The 25936-nt window shown below is 34.4% G+C and overlaps 1 protein-coding gene across 1 annotated transcript in view; it reads right to left on the minus strand.

The window, feature by feature from the left end:
• The window catches only part of fusl (transmembrane protein fuseless), a 70826-nt gene that overhangs the window by 15342 nt on the left and 29548 nt on the right, over positions 1 to 25936 (minus strand). Inside the window, exon 4 of the mRNA XM_017612464.1 lies at positions 22333 to 22485. Within this exon, the coding sequence (XP_017467953.1) occupies positions 22333 to 22485 (153 nt within the window). The remainder of the gene's footprint in view (positions 1 to 22332; positions 22486 to 25936) is intronic.

Here is a 25936-nt window from a genome sequence, read left to right on the forward strand (position 1 = left end):
AATAACACTGTTCTACAAATTTTGTGGTAATCGCGGGGATTACAAGGAGCTGCTCCAATGCAAGATTTAAAATTTTTACAAAATGCAATTGAGTACGCCCAAACTGATGCAGTGGTATCCAATGCGGTTTTGAAAAAGTTCAAGTCATTTATGGTACTTAATGCCGGAGACAACAGCTTTAGCGTTTTTTGATAATGATGTGCCAGTGGAGGAAAAACGAGAAATGGTGAAGGCACTGCAAGCAGCCGTATTACTTGAAAATAAGGATCATAATATAAATACATAATACATTCAATAAGTACCATTGTTTCAGTTTTACAAGTATAAATGTATCCCGCAGAAACTTCCAAACCTTATCTAAAAATCAAATGTTATTTTGCTATCTCAATTTATCTTATTTTATCAACTTTTTTGCTAGCCAAAGCATGATAATTTGTAGCAATTGTTAAAAAATATTTAAAACTATTGCTTAATGAAACAAACCTATTGTCAGCTGTTTTTCTAATTGCGATGTGCATAACATGCCACTGGAAATGATATTTTAATTTATTTTACAATCAAATGTGCTGAACAGTATCGATACGTTGCTTGAATCCAATGTCATTTACTAAATTTGGTATAACTTTTCTATTTTCAAATCGATTTGCGAAAAATTTGGATCTATATACTTTGAAATCAAATAAGCTTTAACATAGCATAAAAATAAGAACAAAAAGTTTGCAGCTTTTAGGTGTAATTCACAGTAGAATAATGATGCGACTTAAAATTGAGTCCGATTTCACTAATAAATTGGCAGATAACTCTTAAACTGATAATTTGATTGCAAAACATTGTATAGCAGGTTCGTAGGGATTTCAAAGACCTTTAATCTGGTGGAGATCTTTTTGTGGTGTGATAATCACAACCGGATATTTTTGGAAAAAATTGAAAATGCTGTTTTCTCAATTTGAAAAAAACGATAATTTCGCAAATTCTTAAAACCTATTCTACTTTTTTAATTTTTGACCTCATATTCAGATTGTGTACGTTATTTTACATGGCAAATGACTATAAAATTCACGACTTTCAACTATTTTGTTAAAAATTTTTTTCCCAGAATGCATATGGTTTTCTAAATTTTCAAATGCAACGCGCAAGTACTTAGAGTTATCATATTCGAATAAAATTTTGCACAGCTTATTTTTAGACCAAAACACATCTTTTTCCGCCCGGCAAACTGTATATTTAAAAAAATAGTTAAAATAACGAACGGTCTAGTGTACCCACATACCCCCTTAAACCGGTAAAAGCAAAAACGTTTTTTGTTTCGTAACACTTTAGCCTTTTTAAGAATTCGGATAATCGTTTATGAAAATTGAAAACGCTTTCTGTACACACTCTGCAAGACCTTTCCCACGATACCTCAAACATGACGATTGGGCGTCTGGATCAAAACTTCCAAATCTCGTGTATATACATATCAAATAAAACACCTCTTTGAGGTAACATTTTCGATTGACGAAAGCTAAACTAGAAGCACAAAATTTATGATATTAATTTCGTGACGAAAATTATACGCATTTTTTTAACTGCATTGGAAACTGGCGCAAAATAGTATTATTCATACGAATCGGTGCTAAAGTTCTGATTTTTATACCCGAGCGCACTTGTGCACATAACGGTTGTAACAGGCAAAACGAATCGAGATAGATATAGACAAATGTATACATAAATGATCAGAATGAAAAGAGAAATCGATTAAGCGGTGACTGTCTGTCCGTCCGTCCGTCCGTCCGTCTGTCCGTCCGTCTGTGCACACGATAACTCGAGTAAAAATTAATATATCTTAACGAAACTTTGTACGTGCACTTCCTTCGGGCGTAGANGATCAGAATGAAAAGAGAAATCGATTAAGCGGTGACTGTCTGTCCGTCCGTCCGTCTGTGCACACGATAACTCGAGTAAAAATTAATATATCTTAACGAAACTTTGTACGTGCACTTCCTTCGGGCGTAGAACGTATGGTATTGAAAATGGGCAAAATCGGACAATAACCACGCCTACCTCCCATATAACGGTAATTTTCAGAAATACGAAAACTGCGATATTTTAGTAATTACTGATGATTAGTCACTCAAAATTGATATTTACAAAAAATTTTAGACGAAAAATAAGAATATTATAAATTTTTGTAAAATGGGCGTAGCCACGTCCACTTATGGTTACATGTGTATATCCAAACTTGGCACAGTTGTTAGCCTTGCTACAGCATACCAAATGACCGAAAATTTATAAAATACAATACCACGCTCACATCCCATATAACTACGGTGACCATCCGTTCTGTTTTTTGCAGGACCGTACTGTTATTTAAAGGTCTGTCCTGCGTAGTTTTTCAAAACAGAAAACCCCCAAAATGTACTGATTTTTTCCAAGTTCCTGCCTTTGTCTCGCATTTTCTTCGATATTTTAAAATTAACTTTTCCTAATCGAAATAAAAGCAGTGTCGATAACTAATTGATAACCACATAAGGGTAAGCTGGTTTTGAAGGTTCAACTAGTCAATGCGTTCTAAATATTGTACGGTTATGGACAATAGATGACGAGAAATTGAAGACCAGCATCAAATATATCGATAACACTGTTCTACAAATTTTGTGGTAATCGCTTAAGAAAAAAAATATTTTCCAAGCCAATTTTCTTTTCAAACAAGCGTTTTCGTAATTTTTTCGAAAAACGTGTTTTTGGTACATTTCGGACCTATTCGTCAATATCTCATGAAAAAATTATCCGATCAACTTAAGCGACCTACAGTCCTCTTACAAAAATATATTACTTTGCCAATTTCGAAGAAAATTATTAGTGTTACAAGCGACCACAATCGAAAAATTGAATATATATTATTGCAAAGAACCCATCAATACCTTTCGAACTGTTGGTCGTTTCATGAAATATTGAGGAATAATTGAAAAAGTACTAAAAATACGTTTTTCGAACAAATCTCGAAAACACTTCTTTGAAACCATGGGTATTTTTTTCGTGTTCAACGATCCAAAGTTTGCCTAAAGAATTTGCTTTACAGAGGTTCATATTTCGTGTAAAGTAATACGTAATATGCCTTATTATAATTTTGTAAATATTCATTACTAAAGGATTAATACCAATGAAGCAAATGTTATTTATGTTAAAAGTATAAAATTGGATTAATAATTAAGAAATATACACTCTTGGTTATTTGAATAGCGCATCCTTTTAATGGACCGTACGAATAAAAACTAAGCGATTGCCTTTTCTTAAAATTGTATACCTTTTACTCCAATTTTGTTTGAATAAATTGAGTAAAAGGTCTGAGATTTCAAGAAAAAGCAATTGCTTATTTTTATTCATACAGCCCAATACTTAGTAGGTACAGTTTTCCTTTTGCTTGTTTAATATTCATTAACTTTTTATAAAAATATATAATATATATAGCATGTAGAAAAACATCCCATTTAAAAAATTTTTGAAAATTAAAAAAAAATAAACATAGGGGCGACAATTTTTTTTTTGTCTTCTTCCATATAAAAATTTTGTCAAGCATACTTTGTATGGTAGAAAATCAAAAAAAGGGTGCGCTATTCAAATGACAAAGAATGTATATATGTAGTATATTTTTGTTATTTTTATACTACGCAGGTTAATTTTTTGAAAAATTGTCCTGCATTTTCGAAATATATTTATGGTCACCGTACATATGACGGTAATTTGGAGAAATACGAAATCTTCGAAAAATCAGTAAATATAAAGCTAATTTCTTCAAAATTAATGCTTGCAACAATTCTTTACCATGGAAATACGTTTATGATAAAATTTTGGAAAATGGGCATGGCACCGCCCACTTATGATCACATATATGTATCTCGGAAACCGTTCTACCAATTTGTACCAAGCTCGGTATGGTTATTGTGCTTGTCACATAAAAGCAAACGATTGAAAATTATTAAAATCGGACTAAAATTAAGGTTTTCGTTTAACGGTAAATTTCAGAAATGCTTGAAACTTCGATATTATGAAATTTAAGGACGCCTATTTACTCAAAATTGATACACCCCGGCTTGCCATGTAGCGGTAACTTTCGGAAAGGTGAAAATCATATATTTAATACTTGCGATGGGTATTTAATGTTCGGCTCCGCCCGAACTTAGACTTACTTGTTTGTGTTGTGTTTCTAAGAGTAGACAGAACTTCGCAACGTTCCGAATAAATAATACTGTTTTGCGTCAGTTTCCAAAGCAGTTAAAAAAGATGCGTATACTTTTCGTCACGAAATTGATATCATAAATTTTGCGTTTCTAGTTCAGCTTTCGGCACTCAAAAATTTTACCTCAAAGAGGTTTATTTGATATCAATTGTTTTGGGATAGCAAATTTAGAATCAAAGAAAATCCAAAGATAATNGTGTTTCTAAGAGTAGACAGAACTTCGCAACGTTCCGAATAAATAATACTGTTTTGCGTCAGTTTCCAAAGCAGTTAAAAAAGATGCGTATACTTTTCGTCACGAAATTGATATCATAAATTTTGCGTTTCTAGTTCAGCTTTCGGCACTCAAAAATTTTACCTCAAAGAGGTTTATTTGATATCAATTGTTTTGGGATAGCAAATTTAGAATCAAAGAAAATCCAAAGATAATTCTAAATGTTTTATTTTTCCCAAATAAATGGCTAAAAACCCTATCTAAATCCAAATGATTTGTTCAAATATTTAACACTGAGTTCAATTCCATTGAAATATATATGTAAGTTTTTTTAAGAAGTTTTACTTCTATCACGAGTATGGTGCTGCACTCGCCTTTTTTACTGACGCGTTTTTACTAGTGGCAATCTATCATAATTAGTAGCGGTGCATAAAGTGAAATAAATGCATTCATACATAAATGATTATTTATGTATGAAAGTACAAATGTAGGTAGTAATCAAGAATGACAGAATACAAGATTGCGCCAATCGAGCTGAGAGCAACTGGCCGTGACCAAAATATATTTAACAAAGTGTGATTGATTTTGACATTGCTCTCATCAGAAACAGGCTATAATGTCAAATTGAAATGAATTGTTAACCCATTTGAAAATACTTTTTTTTCAGAGAGAGAGCAAGTAAGCACATTTAAAGTTTGGTAATAAGTAAATATGTACGTTCGACTTTGCATAAATATTTAATGTAAGGAAACCAAGATGAAACAGAGCAACACTTTTGAACGGTGCGCTGTATGCAATAGAAGTCAGGATACGAAAATAGAGCGATGTTTTAACCTCCCTAGTTGCGAGCTAAGACGGCAGCAATGTAGTGTTAAGGCCAAAATACAATAGCGCAGTGGCAGTGGCAGTGACAGTTTATAAAATCAGCTGTTTTGACATTCCCTTTTGTTTGTTTACATTTTTGTTGTTGTCTTTTAGGCTTCAGTGACATGAGCAGAAGTTGGCTGCATTTTATTTATGTCAAATTCAGCATGCGAAGTTTGCTGCGTTGAAAGCAGTGGCAGTGAATTTAGAATTTGGGCTAAACTGAGCAGTACTGCCAGCTGCCACTGCTGTATTGTGAGTCGCTTCATTGGACACCACACTTTCTAAAAAACAGCTGATTTCGAAAAACTGCCACTGCCACTGCTACAGCGCTTGTGAAAACCACTTCAAGGAAAGTGATTTCATTTGTTGTCCGTCCGAGTCAAGCACTTTCAAACGAGCTCGTTTATATCCAAACTATTACGCATGAAAAAAATTTAATTTCAAAATTATTAGAGTTAAGCACTCATATAAAATTGGAAACAAATGTAAAATAATACTTTTATAAGTGTCGAATAATGTTTAGAATAAAAAATTTAAATATAAAAGTACACGCACAAAAGCATAAAACTTGGGCAATTAAAACAAGAAAATAGGTAAAACGATTTTATAAACAATTTGTTTTTATTTAATTGACAAAATATATATATTCCAGGTAATGTAAGTAAAACAAAACTATAATCACAATAAAAGCCTTGGGTATCAGTGCTGACAAGATACATGCATCACTAAGGGTTAATTCGTTTGTTTATACTTTTTGACATTATAGTACCTTAAAAGAGAGCCGCACTGAGTTGTCAATCACACCTTATTTAATGTACCTTGGCCGTGACGTCAAAATATACCAGAATGAGAGAGCAAGACGAACTCGACAAGAAAAAGAAGAAGCATCGAACAAAAGGCAGTATTGCCAAGTTTTGAATTTGAAAAAGCACCAAATTTTTATTGGTGTATTTTATGGACTTTATATGAATACATAATTTTATTGTAAGGATGCCGATTCAAATTAACAAAAATCAATGTTTCTTGCACAACGGTCGATTTCTTCTGGCATGATTGAAGGTGCTGCACATATTTCGTTGTCGCTTATGATTGTCACTGTGCCATGCTTTTGTTCAAATTTTTATAAAATTGCTTAGCACACTTACGACTGCTATAAATTTTGCTTCCATTTTTTTAAGATTTTCTAATTTGAAGTCTTCAAACTAAAAACAAAAGCACCAAAAACGCACCGTGCTCAAATTTTCGCGTTTTGAATACCTACTAAATTTGGTGCGAAAAGCATCAAGTTGGCAACAGTGAATGTAAACACAAGTATATATATTATGACGTCAGCGATTGGGTGGATGCTGTCAAATCGACGAGGAGAGGGTAAGCGGTCCGCGAATGGCGCGACCTTTATTTTCTGGATCGTGGGTAGTAATAGTTGCGTTCCAGGTGCTCACGATATTCACGGTTTGCAGGTTTTTTTTGCAGGAAAGCGTTCCAGGTGCCAAAAAACCTGTACGTCAAGCCACTTTTGTGAGAGTAACTAGCACTCTCTCTCAGTCAGAAGTTGCAGGTTTTAGTCCGAAATTTTTCTTCCTGCAAGTTCATGAAAAGTGGCCAACGATAGGCAGGGTTGCATTTGTAAACAAAAACAGAAAGCAAAGAACATTAAGCGCAACGGAGACAATCAAATAAATACGTCAAGCATTGCATATGTGTGAGGTTGGCTCGTGCCCAGCGTTGCCAGGTTGACGTTTTTAATGTCATTTGGACGTTTTTTGTATCCTGTTGACGTTTGGACGCTTTTTGTGTAAAAAATGACGTTTTTTAACTTCCCAGTAATTTTTCTCTGTTACTAAATCTTGTAAGTAGAACTGATTTTGAATTATTTTCTTAATAAATCTCTACAAGCTTTGTGTTTTGCAGCAGCTGTTTCAAAAGATATTTATTCTTTGGACGCAGATGACTTAAATATGATGCATACCAAGGGTACTGGCTTTTTTTGGATTCTTGGACTAAGGATCCCGTTTTCAAAGGCTGGTTGTGTAAACACTTGAGGTTACGAGGCTTATTGTTATGTTTGCAATTGCACATTAAAAACCAAATCAGGAAGAGCTGATCTCTTGCAACACGCACAAGCATCAAAAAAGCTGGAGCAGCATAAAAAGTCAGAAAAAAGTAGGCGACTTTTTTAAGACTTCATTGAAAATGTAATGAACGCAAAAAAGGCTGAAATATTGCTATACTCCTTAGCAGGACGTAATTTAGCATTTTCGACAACTCTTACCAAATGTCGACAAGAAAAAAAATTATTAAAAATCAACGCGATTATTTAGCTTCTTTAAACTTGCACATTATTGACCTGTAATTTAATGGGCTATCAAACTGCATACTCAAAAAAATTCTAAAAATCTAATTGAAAATCTAGCTGAAGCTTTGCAGATTTTTTATATTTTTTGCAGAAAGTTTGAAATGTGGATTTATATTTTGTTTGTTATATAATGAGCTTGGCTTAAATGGAAAGATAATAAACATTAAATAAACAAAAGAGAAACAGCCAAAATCGATCAAAATGATGATGACTTAATCAGCTGATCACAAGTGTATGTATAAAATGATTTTTATATTAACGATCTCAAACCAGTTTACAATGAATTTTAAATGTGCTCTGTCAAAATGACATTTTAATATACCTTACGTACATATGTACATTTGTATATAATAAAAGTTTAATTAGAACAGGTTTTTGTACATTCATTTGAACAAGACGCTTTTGGGTAGGAAATGGCGTTTTTCACACCAAGAGGGACGTTTTCTCATGCCGAAGACCTGGCAAAACTGCTCGTGTCTTGCCCGCAAACGTTCAAATAAACTCGTCGATTCAACAAACAATTTCTTTTTATTGTCCGCGCACTTGCTCACCACGACGATCAGAAGGCAAGTGCGCTTGTTTTTCGTCAAGCATAACGCGAGACCGTTGGTAAAGATATTTGATCGTCTCCATGGCGCTTTACATTAAACAAAAAAAATGAAAGTAGTTACAAGCAAAATGGTTTTTCGCGTTCCCGGTTACTTTTATTGTTTCGCTGTCGCTCCTCTCTTTCAAGATAGTAATTTTGTGATTTGACAGTTTTACAGGTTTTTACACGAAGTTATCTGGAACGCAACTAATGTAAGCGTCTTCCCAGGTTGGTTAAGTGCGGGTATAGTTGCATACTTTGTACATCAAATATCCCGCCCACGATATCATTGCATTCACACTGAATGTGTACATACATGTATACTTACGTATGTACAAGAAAACAAAGAAACCAGCAAAAATAAAAAGATTCTTATTTATTTAATTATGTTTCGCGTACAGGGAAGTCTACTCGCGGGAAATTCCCCCGATTTGCAGGGAACTTCAGTTTAGGTGGCATCGGGGAATGGACAGTTTTTTGCGGGAAATTGGATATGTTACGTTTATAACTTAAAGTAACGAAATTAGACGAATATGTTAACTTTTAACCATTTTTCGCAATTTGGAGCGATTTTTTTCAATTTGAATCGTAATATCTCCACAACAAGAGTTTTTCCAGATATAAGCTATATACCAAATGAAAGCAAATGTTTTGGGCTTGACTTGAGGAAACATAGAATAATATCGACTGACCAGTTTTTGAGAAAATTCTCGAAATCTATCTTTTCAGCAGCCCGATTTTTAATTTTTAGGCGATAACATTATAACATATTTATATTTCATAAACGCAAAAGACAGCATTAGAAAGCTTGTTTTAGGGCCCTTCTACTGATACCGACATGAATGGTATGGAATGAGTCGAATTTCAGGCACCAGAAGAGTGAAGCTACGTACAGACGCTACACACATCGCAAAGCATCTCGTAGTGGAGACACGAACTAAAACTCATTTAGCTCTATATCTTTCTAACTAGTAGGCTGAACTCAATATATAGGGTGTGGTTTTGAAAGGTGTTGGCCTATAGAATAACACAATAAATATGTCGGGTGTACCCTCATACCCCCTTAAACCGGCAAAAGCAAAAAAAACTTTTTTCTTTCGCAACACTTTAGCCTCATTTTTAAGAATTCGGATAATCGTTTATGAAACTTGAATACAGTTTTTCTGGACACACTACAAGACCTTTCCAACGATACCTCGATTGGACGTCTGGATAAAAACTTCCAAATCTCGTGTATATATAAGCGAGTAATTTCAGCATGCTACTGTGGCCTCCTTCGTCACTCGCGTGCACTGCCGTGCGCTGTGATATTTGTAGCGAACTTTCCAAAGGCGCCTGTCACACCACTAATACGGATCGCGATATTTGGCTCGTGATCCATATTGATGGATCTCAAAATATTGATGGATCGTGAGTGTGTGCTAAACGTTCAATATTTATCGCGTCAGTATTTACATAGTTTTTGTGCTGCACACTTAATATGGTGCAAGAAAATATTTTTATTTTGCACGAATAATTTATAGATAATGCATTCCATAATTCTTTTAACATTTCCAAAGTTAATTTAATTTAATCAATTTGTCTTGAAAGGTTTGAAGCGGCGAGAGCGAAAGCAGAACGCATACTTTTTCGATGTTGGCATTATGAGAGTACAGGATGTACTGACGAAACGTATGGATCGCGTTTTGAAAATGTTATACGCTCAATATTTATTGACGGTATTGTGATCCGTGATCCGGATTTCTAATTTTCTAGATATTCCATCAATATTTGATGCTACACCTTCAATAAATATCACGATCCAGGATCGCGATCCAAATATTGTGATCCGTACTGATGGTGACAGGCGCCAAAAGGTTCCATATGACCAAAGCTTTTTAAAGTAAAACCTTCTTTAGCGGCGTGATTTGAAAAAAGTGTGGAAGCGGCCGAAAATAAAATTTACCAAAATTGTTAATAAAACTTACGGAATTCCGCAAAAAGGAAGCAACTTATTAACGGGCCTTAATAAAACAAAAATGCTTGGATGTAAGTAATTGTTTGAATAAAGCCGTATTTGGGCTTTTCTTACTAAGCTTGGAAAATTGGTTATAGACATAAAAAGTGGGTGGTAAGTAAAGGCAATCTTAGGCTCAGTTTTTCGGCAAAAGTAAGTATTTTATAGTCTAACAGCTGCTTAATTTGAAAACTATTGCACCTTTTTAGGATTTTAAAATATACTATAATAGTTAGCTGCCGTTTCGCTAGTTTTTTGAATGCATGCATAAAACCAGTTTGGTGTCGTGTTATCCATGATGTGCGTGTTGATTTTGTCACGAAAATTAATGGACCTAAAGTTCTACGTCGCCTCATGGCAAGTACACTTGCAGGTTTGAAAATGCAACGACCCAGCATCGGGAGTTGCGTAGAGCAACATTTCCTGTAACTTTATACGGGATCCAGAAGACAGCCTTCCTAAAATATAATTAAAAAATTGATTGTAGTGGTAACTCGGCTGACTATGAATTTTCGAGGAAAATTATCCTTTAGCAAAACGAGGAAAAATTTAACATTTTAACAGGCAGGAAAAAGTTAATAAATTTTGCTTAAATTTAAGCAAAACGGCAACGCTGTTGGAAACTCAATGAATCGAAAAACGTGACAACAGGAAAAACAATACGCATTAAGTTCTGAACACATTGAAAACGACGAGCTACGGACCACAGCTTCCAATTTGTCATCTTCATTATCTAAACGCTTTGTCGATGGCGATATGATTTCTTTGAACGCGGCAGCGACATCATGAATTTGTATGAGTTTGACATAAAAGAAGAGGAAGACCCTTATCTGTCGCCAGAAAAATAGAAATAGATCTAATCTGGCCACAACCACAGCCGTCGCGTAGCCCGGTCGTCGTCAAAATAATTATCTACATAAGAGTACGTGTTAAAATAATTTGACAGCTGTGGTCCGTAGCTCGTCGTTTTCATTGTGTTCAGGCTATTAGTATGTTAATTGCCTTTAAGTGTGTAGTTATGTATGTATTTATGTCTGCTCATAGAATTAAAGCAGACCTGGGCGGCGCCTGCCCGGCGGGCATATTCGCGTATACATACACGCTCTGCTTTAGAAGGCAGCGAAAGCTTCATTCAACCGCACCATTTGTTCGCACGCACACAGTGACATCAACTTCTCGCACACTAGCAAGAATACAACAAACAACAACCACATTGTATTTTGTATCAGGGGCAAAATGTCAAATCTCAATTCGCCTCAAAGTTTACATGTGTTTTGTTGTTGCTATTCAGGGGCATGCTGTCAAATCAGTAAAAGCAGAAACAAAATACATGTAAGGCGAAAGAAGAAGAAATCAGCTGATTGGACAACACCACCTTGTATAAAATCGCCTTGTGCCCGCCTCTGAATTAAAGCGAACCCTGAAGGAAAGATTGGTCCAATTGCTCGAAAAATATAGTCGTAGGTATAGTAGCTTTGTAACTAGACCAAAGATAGTCCAAAAATTTAAAGCAATGTAATGTAAAATAGGTGAATTGTACTTGTTCAAGTGACTTTCGCCCACTTGAAGGATGCATCCCTGCGCATCCTTTAATACCAAATGCATCCCTGCGCTTGCACCGAACTGGATATTCCAGACACTGGCTACAGTTGCCTTCCAGTGTAACCTATAAAAGGCAATTGCAACCTTCCCATGGTCTCTTTCTTCTTTTTGCGATCGACCTACAGAAGACAGCAGGGATCGTTTTACCGAACCAGCAACTTTAATACCTCATCATCAACCAAAAGTCCTCTACAACACCGTTGGGAGTCGATAACTACCTACTTTTTTCATCTAATATTATCTACGCGGGAGTTCAACCACCACGTGGAGTTTCACCTGCATTTGCATCAACTAAGTATCAACAATCCATCTATACATATATTAATATTATCCACCCATTTCAATTATACCATTCCCGAACTCTGCAACCCAAATCAATTGCTCAATTCCTACTATAGTTCCTAATTAAAATTCATTCACATCATCATACAGTCCACTTAAAATATTATTGTTAAATCCTAATTAGATATAAGTCAGCTTTTAAATTGAAAATCTCAATCGCAATATCGTAATTTCTTAACAGTACTAAAAGTGGTCCGAATGTAATGCATAAGGTACGAGTTTGGTTCTAAAATTGGTTACAATGTCATGCAAGAGCGGATTTGCTGATATGTAGGCAGTTAGTCAACGAATTTTCATGTGCGACGTTGGCATGTAGGGAGAGTATCCGCCTAAATAATCTGAGAACTCCGGTTCGAATCGCAGCTGGCGCAAGTTTTATTTTCGTTTTTTCCCCCAAAATTGGTTACAATGTAATGCAGAAGCGGACAATTGGTCCGAGCCTAGGACATTCAATGTTAAATGTAAATAGAATTTTACCTGTTCTTGGACCAAACTTTGGACTAGTTACAATCACTTGCAGTCTAGTTTGTGGTGTGCTCTAAGTCTATTCCGAGGTCCTACAGGGAAGTTTCGAAGTCGAATTGAAGCAGTGGTCGGCAAACAGTGTTGCCAGGTCTTCGGCGTGAGAAAACGTCCCTCTTGGTCTGAAAAAACGTCATTTCCTACCCAAAAACGTCTTTTTCAATTGAATGTACAAAAAATTGTTCTTATTAAACTCTTATTGTATACAAAGGTACATATCGAGCCCTAACCGCCAAAACAACGTAAGCGACATTTTTTTCAAAAATGNTGATGTGAATTTACTATGGCATTGGCTATAAAAATGTTAATGTCGGTTAATTTATAATGAGGGGTGAATAGTTCAGTGCTATTACTTTTTATATGAACTTGTCGAATTACTTCAGATCTTGCGGGCAGTGTTGCCAGGTCTTCGGCATGAGAAAACGTCCCTCTTGGTCCGGAAAAAGTACTTTCCTACCCAAAAACGTCTTTTTCAAATGAATGTACAAAAAATTGTTCTTATTAAACAAAGGTACATATCGAGCCTTAATCGCCAAAATAACGTAAGTGACAATTTTTTCAAAATTTTCTTTTTGATGCAGAAATATTCCTTGAGCATTTAGGTGCATTTCTGCATCAAAAAGAAAATTTTGTCGCTTACGTTATTTTGGCGGTTAGGGCGCGATATGTACGTAATGTATATTAAAATGTCCTTTCGACAGAGCACATTTAAAATTCATTGTAAATTGGTCGTTAATATAAAAATCATTTTATACATACACNCTGCAAATTCTTGCAAGTAAAAATTTTACTAGCAGGAATTTGCAGGAGTCAAAAAGTAAGGTTATGTTTCAAATTCAAATGTAAACAAACTGTTTAAGAGGATTATTTGATGAAACATAATTAGTGAAATGAAAATATGGATGAAAAATTTAAATCTATTATATATTTTTTTATTTTTATGACGATGGGAACTATTCCCAATTTAAAAGAAAATTGGGCGCCAAAATTTAGCCGTCAGAAAGTGTCAAAATGGCATAAATTGCCAAGTTTTTACTAGTTTTTCTTTCAATAACTTTCTGAAAATTTTATCTTGCTCTCAATTTTACTCTCTATTTTTCTTTTACGCTCTCGCTGCAAGTACTTACTGGAAAAGTTGTTGAATGGACCTAATATTTCAGTCTATTTTGTGTTCATTACATTTTCAATGAAGTCTTAAAAAGTCGCCTACTTTTTTCTGACGATTTATGTTGCACAGCTTTTTTGATGTTTTTGCGAGCGTGCCTACTGCAATAGATCGGCTCTTCCTGAATTGGCTTTAAATGTGTAATTGCAAACATTACAGCAAGCCTCGTAACCTCAAGTGTTTACACAACCAGCCTTTGAACACGGGATCCTTAGTCCAAGAATCCAGAAAAAAATATTTTGAAGCAGCTGCAGCAAAACACAAAGATTGTAAAGATTTATTAAGAAAATAATTCAAAATCAATTCTACTTATAAGATTTAGTAACAAAGAAAAATTACTTGTAAGTTAAAAAACGTCATTTTTTACACAAAAAACGTCCAAACGTCAACAGGGTACAAAAAACGTCCAAACTACGTTAAAAACGTCAACCTGGCAACGCTGTCGGCAAAAGTTAAACTATGACTGTTCTGGTGGAAACAAGAGAACTGCTCCGCATGAGCAACCGAGTAGGAAATTACGAGAAGTGAAACAAAATTTTTAACTTATCGGTCTTCAATAAAAATATATAAATACACATATTTATCACATACATATGTACATATATGTGCATTGCTCATTTACTATAAAAGTATCATAATCCCAAAAAAGCAAAAATCGTGCTAAGTATGCAAGAATGAACATTAGCTCTTTCTTGTTATGTGTAAAAATGTCATAGCTGTAACAATTACCAGTAGCTCACTAGAACAAAATCAGTCTTATCCTGAGTTTCGCCCGAAAAAAAATTCACCCGAAAAATGTTCATCCTCGCATAGTAAACTCACGGAAACAAATGATAAAGCTGAATATGTATTAATTTTTCCCTTGGGAGTATATGTGAACTGAAAAATTTAAAACTGGTTTTCTTGGGTTTTTAGTTTTTTATACCCGAGCGCACTTGTGCACAAGGGTATTATAACTTTGTTCACATAACGGTTGTTTGTAACAGGCAAAACGAATCGAGATAGATATAGACANAAATACGAAATCCTCGATAAATCAGTAAATATTAAAGCTAATTTATTCAAAATTGACGGTTGCAACAATTCTTTAACAGGAAATACGCTTATGATAAAATTTTAGAAAATGGGCGTGGCACCGCCCACTTATGATCACATATATGTATATCGTTAACCGTTTTAGCAATTTGTACCAAACTCGGTATGGTTATTGTGCTTGCCACATAAAAGCGAACCGTTGAAAATTATTGAAATCGGACTAAAATTACGGCCGCTTTTCATATAACGGTAAATTTCAGAAATGCTTGAAATTTCAATATTTCGAAATTTAAGGATGCTAGTTTACTTAATATTAATACACCCGCTTATCATGTAGCGGTAGCTTTCGGAAAGGCGGAAAACATATATTTAATACTTGCGCCGGGTATTTAATGTTCGGCTCCGCCCGAACTTAGACTTTCTTACTTGTTGAGTTATGAAAATATTGAAGTAAAACTCAATTAAAAAATTTCAAAATCCATTTGGATTCACCCACGTCAAATATTGAAAATTTAAATAAAAAAATTGAAATTAATGTTCATCAAAATTTTCCATATCATTTATAAGGTGATTAAAAATTCAAGCATGTAATATTTCTCGCAAGGCATTTTTGCATACAAGAAACAAAGCGCAAGCCAAACACGATGGTGATTCGTTGCTCTCTGGCCAACGACTAAACGATAGAGCGTAAGAATACGTGTGAGTTGATCTTCCACAATTGTGGTATGAACAGGGATGATAAATCAGTTTTTTCATTTTGTACCAAATTACCAAAATAAATGCACTAAATCAGCCGAAAAAGTACCAACATTAAAATCGTACTTAACTTAGCTAAAATTCCCTATATTAAAATTGTTTGCTGAAATTTGAAACATATAAGCAAAACATACGACTAATTTAAAAAGCCCATCAATACCCTAAGTTTCCAATAAAAATAAACATATTAAGTTTATCAACAGAAGCATAAAAGTATGTTTATTAAGGCTAGTAACACAAAAATTTGCATTTAATGCAAACAAAGTTACACAAAAATATTTTGCAAATTATATAACATATAATATAAAAAATATATAGTTTTATAAAAATAAACCCATTCAACACCTAGAATAATAATTCATCTTCCGCGAGATAGTTTAATATATTAGTTAATAACAAGTCTTTTTTAATGTTGGCAAATATTCAAATTCTTAAATTTTTTTAGGGTTTCGTGCTTCGCTAAGGCTCGAAACTCAGTATTAATTTGCTATTTTATCAGTTTCACACGTTGGAAACAATTCCATAATTAAAGAAACGATACTATTTGTTTCGCCACTTAAAACGCTTTCTGGTGAAAACTTTTTAGCCCAGCACAAAATCTTATCGTTAAAATTTACTTTTTTTTAAGTATTACAAAATTGTATATAAAATAGTGTAGCGCAGTTCTTAAAATTTAATATTTCGTCCCCCTGAAAATTGTTCTTTAATAAAGCAATAAAACACCGCAGCATATTTCATTTAAAGTCAAATGGTTTTCATCTGCACCAATATTTAACAGCCAAAAGGGATTGGAATCCAAATAAGATATTTTTTTTAAGTTCTCCCCATTTGATAAAATAAGCTCTTTAATTTCGGAATGAATACATGAATATGCGGGCATCTTCGGATTGCTTTTCTAAATTCACATTATTTATTAAGTTTAAATTGTATGAAAGAAATAAAAAATATATTTTATAAATAGGATTTTGAAAAATTTCGGATATACTAAGTTTAGTATTTTGGTTGCCGCTTTTGTTCTCAAAGTCAGAAAGAGCAAAATAATACTGGAGTGCATTCCACTGCTCAATCATTCTATCTACGAGAGCTTGTCTAGACAGCCACCTTGTGGGAGCGTACTTTAGGATTACATGCACTTCTGTGCCGAAATATTCTTGGAAACTTGGAAAGTCAGCCCTCCTTAACGGGCTATTCCGAAAATGGTAATTAATATCTTTTAAAGATTTATCTATTTTGTTAGGGAATACATCACAAGCTGCCATCGAAGCTAAATTTAAAATATGGCAAACACATCCATTAATGTACAGATTAGGAACAACTTGTTTCAATCTTGCTTATACGCCACTTTTTGCTCCCATCATTACCGGGCAATTATCAGCAGTGAAAGCTAGCATTTTTTCAGGTGGTATCGAATAATCTTTCAAAGTTTTAATAATGGCATTAATAATACTTTCCGCGTTGCTATCGGTCAAAGGTATCAAATCTAAAAAAACCTATCAACACACTTTTTATTGTAAAATCTTATTAAAACAGCTTAATTTTTGGATACACTTATATCAGTCCTTTCGTCTACTATTAGCGAATAGTAATTTTGTTTACAAAATTCAATTATCGATTTACAATTCTCGGGTCTGGTTACCTTAGTGATTATTTGTTGCGCTTTCATTCTATTTATGCAGAACTTTTGCGGAATTTTTGCATCTGTTATACTATTTTTAAGAAGCACATTTAAATGATCTATAATTGCAAAAGGTAAATTGTGCTCAGCTACAAATAGGGTTCGAAATTTCAGCCTTTGGTATCGATACTGAGTATTCATTCTGGCATCGAGCTCATGGTATCGATACCTTAAAAGTATCAGGGAAAAAGTATCGATACTACTCAGTATCGGACTCATTGAAATAAGTTGTTTGGGATACTAAAATTATTTTATTCTTCTATCGTATACCTAGTTTTATTTATTTATTCAAGAGAGAAACAACTATAAATAGTTATTACACTGAAGTTAAAAGCACTGGCTGCCAGGGCCTTCGGCTTTTGTTGAACTTAGGAGCTAGTTAAGAATTTATAGATATTAACTACATATATTTATAAATTAACCANGTATCAGGGAAAAAGTATCGATACTACTCAGTATCGGACTCATTGAAATAAGTTGTTTGGGATACTAAAATTATTTTATTCTTCTATCGTATACCTAGTTTTATTTATTTATTCAAGAGAGAAACAACTATAAATAGTTATTACACTGAAGTTAAAAGCACTGGCTGCCAGGGCCTTCGGCTTTTGTTGAACTTAGGAGCTAGTTAAGAATTTATAGATATTAACTACATATATTTATAAATTAACCACCTTTACTTATATGTCTTTAATATTGCAAAGTTGAAAAAATCTAGATATTGCACTAATATTATCCATGTTGGTCGATTTGAGGCAGTTGGAAGGCACAGTATTTCCGAAAACTATTGTCCTGATGTGCTTGAGTTCAGGACACTCGTCGATGATGTGAGCTACTGTTAACGATGGTCAGTTGCAGAATAAGCAAAATGGTTTGGTGGAGCCTTTGAGGAGATGAGTATGCGTCATTGTCGTGTGGCCTAGTCTACAACGTACAAATATCCTTATCTTACGGCAAGAACAGTCTGGTGAGTAGGTAGGTTTGGTGCCCGTAGGGTTAAAGGACTTATAATGGTGGTGATAACTTGTCCATTCATTTTCAAATTTTTGTGGATAAAAGAGAGAGCTAATTTTCGGATGTCTAGTGCCGTGACATGGTCAAATAGATGCAGAGGTTGGTTTGCAGCTAATTTTGCTTTTTCGTCAGCAAACACATTCCCTTTGATTCCAACGTGACCCGGTACCCACATTATTTGAATCTTGCCATTGCTTTTCGAAAGATACATCCGTATGCGTTCAACCAGTAATCCTCCTGTATTACCATTTATGAGAGCTTCAATCGTAGATTTGCTGTCGGTACATATAATGTATTTAGATCCTGTATTGGAGGCAAATTTGACTGCTTCCTGTAAAGCAGCTGCTTCCGCAGTGAACACTGAGCAATATGTTGGTAGCGCACCGACGGTTACTGTTTCACCGCTCTCATTTGCAACTGCAAATGTTAGACTTGTGGACGTCTTTGATCCGTCAGTCAATAAAAATGTCCATTCTTTCCTCTAGGGATAAATAGCTTCCTGGTATAGTTGGATATATTCATTTGCACTGATGGAATTTTTAGGAAATTTGAGCAACTTGTCGATAAGTAAGCTTCTGCTTATGTGCCAGTTTGGGCTCCATTCCGGAGGGACCAATATCGGTGAGTTGGTTTGCTAGGGTTAAGCATCGCATTACTGTGGATTTGTTTCTGGTGTTATTTCTTTGTTTTAAACTTTAGTCAACAAGTTCAAAGATTGGTTCGCTTCTACAATGAATTAGTCTTGGTATTAACATCATTGTGGTCTGTAGTACCCGTAGGGATATTTCTGGCAGTCCTGCCTCCGCTAACACAGCTTTAGTAGGGGAAGTGGGGAAAGCGCGAATACTTCTTCTAGCTGTTGTATAATATGGTGAGGTGATGAGGTTTAGATGTGCTTTAGCGCAGTGTCCATATATAGGAACGCCAAAATCGATTTTGGATAATATAAGTGCTTTAGTTATATTTACAAGTGTAGTTGTGTGTATTAAACAGTGCTTAGAAGTTAAGTATTTAATTATATTGAGTCTAGATAATAAGTTTAATCTTAGGTAATTACAATGTTGCTTAAAAGTAAGTCTTTTGTCAAAAATTAAGCCTAGAATTCTCAAAGTGTTAGTATGTGGGATGGGAGCATTAAAGAGGCATAGGCTTGGGAAGCAGCATTTATGTTTTCGGCAAATGTGGAAGGTTGCGCATTTGCTTGTGGATATGTTGGACCCCGAAGATTCCCCCCAGTTTGCGATACTTGTCAGTATGTCAGTGAATATTTTTTTTATTTGACTTAGGTCTTTTATATCCGAAAAAATGGAAACGTCGTCAGCGTAAATGAAATGATTCACGGGAGAAAAGGAAGAGATGATTGAACTAATTTCATTAAAATCTAATTCTAAATTACCGTTATATGAAATGTGGGCGTTGTTATTGTCCTATTTTAAAAATTTTTCGTCCATTTCGTATGTTATACCAAGGTTAACAACTGTGCCAAGTTTGGAAGGAAGGTGCAGCGGTTACCAAGATATATACATGTAACCATAACTGGGCGTGGCTACGCCCATTTTCCAAAAATTTATAATAATCTTATTTTTCGTCTAAAACGTATTGTATTGCAAATGTCAATTTTGAGTGAATAATCTTCAATAGTTACTAAAATATCGTAGTTTTCGTATTTCTGAAAATTGCCGTTATATGGGAGGTAGGCGTGGTTATTGTCCGATTTTGCCCATTTTCAATACCATCCGTCCTACGCCCGAAAGAAGTACACATACCAAGTTTCGTTAAGATATCTCAATTTTTACTCGAGTTATCGTGTGCACAGACGGACGGACGGACGGACGGACGGACAGACAGTCACCGCTTAATCGATTTCTCTTTTCATTCTGATCATTTATGTATACATTTGTCTATATCTATCTCGATTCGTTTTGCCTGTTACAAACAACCGTTATGTGAACAAAGTTATAATACCCTTGTGCACAAGTGCGCTCGGGTATAAAAATCGAACATGCGGAAACTGTGTCCCGTAGTTGTAGTCAGTATTTTTCCCTTCTTAGATACAGATCGGGGACACAAAGACTACGGGTAGTCAAAATTAAGTCGAAACTAAAGTGAGTTGCAGCTTTTTTGGCAGGTATCCCATTGAAAATTATGTCAAAAATCTGTGATTAACTTTACGATTCGACCTAATTTTAACTATAACTTCGGGCCTTTGTTTTCCAAATCCGTGTCTATGGATGGGAATAAGTTTGTTAAGGTCCCGAGTTTCTCTTCCATAGATGTACTGTGTAAAAATGTCCGCTTTTTCGGTGGATACATTTGGATACAGGTTTCGATTTTTTATGGATACTTTAAAGGCTAAGGCAGTGGCAACACTGTTTGTCAGCCGCTAATTTGTGTGCATGTTTGTACGTATTAAGCTACAATGCAAAAACGCGACTACTCTATGAACGCATGTGAAGAGTACACCGACAGGTTAAGGAGTATGACAATGTGGTCCAATCAATATTGCAATGTCCTAGGGCAGGACCATATACTCTGCATTACATTTGAGTAGCACAACACTTCTTCAAGGGATTACTCCATGGAGTATCTACCTCTCGGCAAAACCTAATAAACACCGTGTAGGGATTACGATCGAGCAATGATCGGGTAACAATAAGCTGGTCCAGAGACACGAGTTGGACTGCTACTGCATTACAGAGGAGCATTTCGTAAGTATGTACTCCAATATGGCACAAATGAACCACATGGTCAACGATTTTCGCAGGGTAACTAATAAGCTGATAAAAGTTTGTGTATTGTGTGCTCGTTTATGGCTGGAATTCCCTGATTGTCCCAAAATTGGAGAAAAAATCAGAAGAAAAGCAGCGGCATCAATAAAAAAGCACAGTCTTTCTCCACTGGTGGTAACAAGAGATCTCTGCGTGTGCGATAACGATTTATAAGTCCTAATGAGGTCATTTCGTGAGATCTCATACGATCAACAGCTCCTGTATGTCGTATTACCATGAGTGGCATCGCTTCAAGGGCCACATCTCCTTTCAAACCAAAAATAAAATAAAAATTATAGAGAATTTTATAATGGTCGGAGAGCAGCAGTATCCACAACTGAGTTGCAAGCTGAATTTCAAAGGCTGCATCTGATTCGACTTGAAACAATATAAAATGGATTGTATGCTTTCAGCACCATTTTCTAATTCTTTTAGAGGCGTGGTTGGACATTGGGAACACTTTAGAGTTGCAGTCTACCATAACACACATGACGGAGCCCTTATTGTTACTTCACAAATAGAACTCGATGCACAAAAACTGGAATCAATGTCTGTTCAAATTTCTAAGGTGGGAGAAATATGTGCTTGTGGAAGCAGATTGGACCATGAGAGAACAGTTATATGTGTGGCAATTTATATTTCTCTTAATCAACCAGTAAATACAATTATTGAATTCATCCACGAGAGGTTAATAAAATACACACCAGAAGTATCGCAAATCCTTAAAAAAGATAAATAAGGATTTTAATGTGGATTCAGCGCTCCCTTTAATTGAGTTCCTCGGCATCAAATTAAATTTAAAAATGTCCAGAAGTCACACCGAATCGACCACACGGTCAAAATCAATAATGAATGCTGTATTTGAAAGATATGAACATATTAATATTGATCACGTGGAAACTAAAGCATTTATTTCATATTTTAGTTACAATAAGCCACTCGTCTCTTTTGTAAAAATTTGAACATGTGTCCAAATAATAATAAAATGAAAAATTAAAACGAAAAATTATAAGAACTTATCAACTTCGTACCAATATGACAACAAACAAACGCATTCGTCTCATTCTCCCGTAGTTTAATTTTATTAAGGTCTCACTTTTACCGGGTGTGCACTGCACACATACATATGTTTTTTTTATGATGGCTAATATTTATGTATTCATAAATTGCATAAATACTCGTGCAGTTATTTTTTATTAAAAGTATATTTACCAAAGAGCTCCAAGACGACTTTTTTCTGTCAAAGGGGTAAAAAGTTATATCCATTATACCCCATACTCCTCTCCACACAATAACAACTAATGTTCCGATCACAAAAACGGAAAATAGAGTGTCGAGTACATATAAACCAGGTTGATGAAAACCCTAGAAAATATCACAAAGCAAGATTAACTCAATAGCTATATAAGCCCACTACGGGCCGGATTCACAGTGCTTAGTTAAACCATTGCTAATTTTGTCATTTACTGGGTTATAATTAGGGATTTATATTCGCAGTCGCCTAGTTAGTATGATTAGTACAGTTTATAAAAAAAATATATACAATTTTTGTTGGTAGTTAACTGCGTACTGTGAATTCGGCAACAATATTAAGAAAAATAAGTCGTATCAAGGATGCATTGTAACATTAATTTTAGCGTTTACCAAAAAAAATTAATCGTTTCTGTTGAAACGATTCAGTTTTTTCGTCGTTTACGTAATTATCAAAATAATTCTATTTTGCTTATTAACGAAAAGAAATTCAATCGTTAATGCTGAAGCTGTAGCGTGCATTTAGTTGCTAGGTGTTTATAGTGAGCTGGCAATGGCATACAACATCAACTTTTCGTTGATTTATTTTGTTTCGATGTTAACGATTTAGTTTTTTTTTCGTTAATTCAGCTCTGAAACGAAACGAAATTATTTTGATAAGTTATTTTCGCGCATCAACAAACCGAAATCGATTCATATCGGCTGACTTCCAAAACATATCAATACAATGTTTGGAGACTGTTATATGGCGGTATTCAAACTGCTTGTATATGCAGAGTTGTGACACATTGCAACCTTATACATTGCATATTTTAAATATTTAATTTAGCAATGAACAATTTTTCTGAATTTTCTATTTTTAAAACACCAATGGTAACCAAAAACAAACCAAGCATCAACTTTGTTTCTGATGCGCTGATTGCTCTAGCGAAGCGTTTCGATAAATTTCGAATGCGTTTTGGAAAAGTATACATTGTCAACATTGTGTAGTTCGGCGTTATGGGACATTATACTTTGTGCTAAGGATGTTGCGAATGTGAAATTTTAGACATCCACGGATGCAAATGCGGATGCGGATGCCAAGTATTTTTAAGAAATAATTTAGGTAAGGAAATTAGGTAATTTAGGTAATCAAAAATGGAAAAGTTAGTAATTTTTAATAATGTTATTATATTACTTGAATTTAAAAATTGGAACATTGTATTTAACAAATAGTAATGTTGTTGCCTTTTCGGGTTACAGCCTGTTTCTCAAAGGGTCGTAAATAAAACCTGCGCCACTAAATAACTACGCTTCGCCAGTTAAGACGACTTTCCGTTATATTTACTTGTTTATTGCGCTGCAATAACTCAATTGCATCGGGGCTGCAAGTGTCGGATGTATCCTCCTGACTTTCATCTTCCCAATCTAGCATCATCAAATGATCGTTGTTTAAACACCGTTGTTTTCCAAAGAATCTTTCATTCTGACTATTTAGGTTGTTTCAGTTTTTAGACAACTTGTAACGTCATCAGCGTCTTTCGATTTTAGTTTTTGTAATTAATTAATCCTTTCTTCTGTGACTGGTTTGAAAAATGTGTGCTTATAGCGAGGTTCTGAATAGGTGGATATGACAAATAAATTGTTATTTTCTAGGAATGAAAATTTTGAAAAAAATTCTGTTTTGAAAGCCGTGGCTGCCAGCGGCATTAGTTTAAAATCTTGTTATTTTGTTAAACGGACACCCTTTTTTTATAATAATTTGACTTATTGGAATTACGGACGATGAAAGTCTTAAATCTGCTTAGTTTTCGGGTGACAAAAAAGCCACAACTAAAATTTTTTATTGCATAAAACGATGTGGGGACTTATGAATCGAAGAAATGCATCATAATCAATCAAAAAGTGAATTTTGGATTTTTTTTCATTTCATACTATACTAACGATATATTGCAGGGGTGGGCAAAGCCGAGGCCGACAAGAGCCACATATAAATTCTAAATGCTACAAAGAGCCACACAAAAAACAACAATAACAAAAATTTTATTTTTAAATAAAACTATTATTAGAAATGAAAAACATTTGGGGTGTCGTAAGTGTTGTATTGTAGTATGTCGTAAACTTTAAACGGCTAAAAAATATATTAAGGGGGTTCGCAAAGTACCATCAAAGTCATATTATGAATATTTATTAGTTATCTAAACATTTATTTTAACTTTTAAAGTTTACGACATACAACAATATGAGACTTACGTCAATGTTGTGAATCCCTCAATTGATTTTATTATTATACGAATGTACGTAAGATAGATATTAAAGAAAATTAAAAAGATCTCTTTTCAAATTTTCAAAATCTGGTTTTACGTCAGTTAAAGCCGTTTGTAACAGTTTTGTTAAATGTTGGTTAGTCAATAGATACGTTCGTTTAAAATCTCCAGTAAAAAATGTTCAACAGCAAAATTCCGGCGAAATGTCATCTGTTCTATCAGAAGAGAAAAATATTCAAAATAGTACGCGAACAGAAAATTTGCAGAAACTTGCAAGTTAGACAAATAGCTAGTTTTGTTTACATTCAAAAGTATAAAATTAATAACGTAAGAAAACAAATCAGAAACAGGATAAGACTATCCTGACACAGTTCACTGACTAAACGAATAATTACTTACTTCTTACAAGGTAATTGGTCGCATTTTACTATTTTAGCTTCCAAACCATCAAATTCAATTTACGGATTTGCGTAAATTTCAACCAGGTGTTTTTGATCAGCTGTTTTCGTGTTGGCAAAACTTTTTCCAGCAGAAACTTACAGCTTCCCCTAAAAATGAAATATCACTTTCCTCTCTCAATTTCTCCTACATTGCAAGCTGATAGTTTTTGATAACTTTCAAAATTTAACAGGCACGCGAATGCAACTAATTGTGAACGGTATTTTGACTTTACTAGTTTCATTGTAGAATACAAAGTCTCAAGTTATACGTTGTACCAAAATTGAAAATATACGGCACGCACTTGTTTTCAACAGCGGATATTTTAAATCTGGTAATTGTTGCCGGAATTCAAGCAATGCCAATGTTTTATGTTGAATTTCCAGTGCCCCTTCTCTCTTCTCTTTTCTTGTATCTTCTTTTGATTCCAAAAACTCCAACTTTTCTTCGCTTTTCTTAAAAAGGAGTATTTCGGATATTGTACATTCACCCTCAATTATGTTACATAAAAAAGGTTTATGAAGTATGCAAACGTACATTTAAATCAATTATATTAATAGGCAATCATGTTTCCTTTACACCCCTTTTACGGCTAAACTGTACTTCTAAGGTATAAACAATTATATATTATTAGAAAGGTATTTTGATGCTGATGTGCAGGCAATTTTTAAAATTTCAAATTAGTTTAAAATAGAGCGAAAAAAATCAATTCAAATGTCACACCAATACCAATGCCATACATGTACATGGTTGGGGCGGAAATGCCTCCTAAATGTATGCTTTAATATTGATAGTGAATTAAAGAAACGTGCTAAGCAGCAGTTTAGGAATAAGATGTATGTATGTATGTACATGAATAGATTAGCCTCAAACAAGGATGA

This window comes from Rhagoletis zephyria, unplaced genomic scaffold (assembly GCF_001687245.7).
Source record: "Rhagoletis zephyria isolate East Lansing unplaced genomic scaffold, Rhagoletis_zephyria_1.1 Rzeph_scaffold_00546, whole genome shotgun sequence".
Lineage (NCBI taxonomy): Eukaryota > Metazoa > Arthropoda > Insecta > Diptera > Tephritidae > Rhagoletis > Rhagoletis zephyria.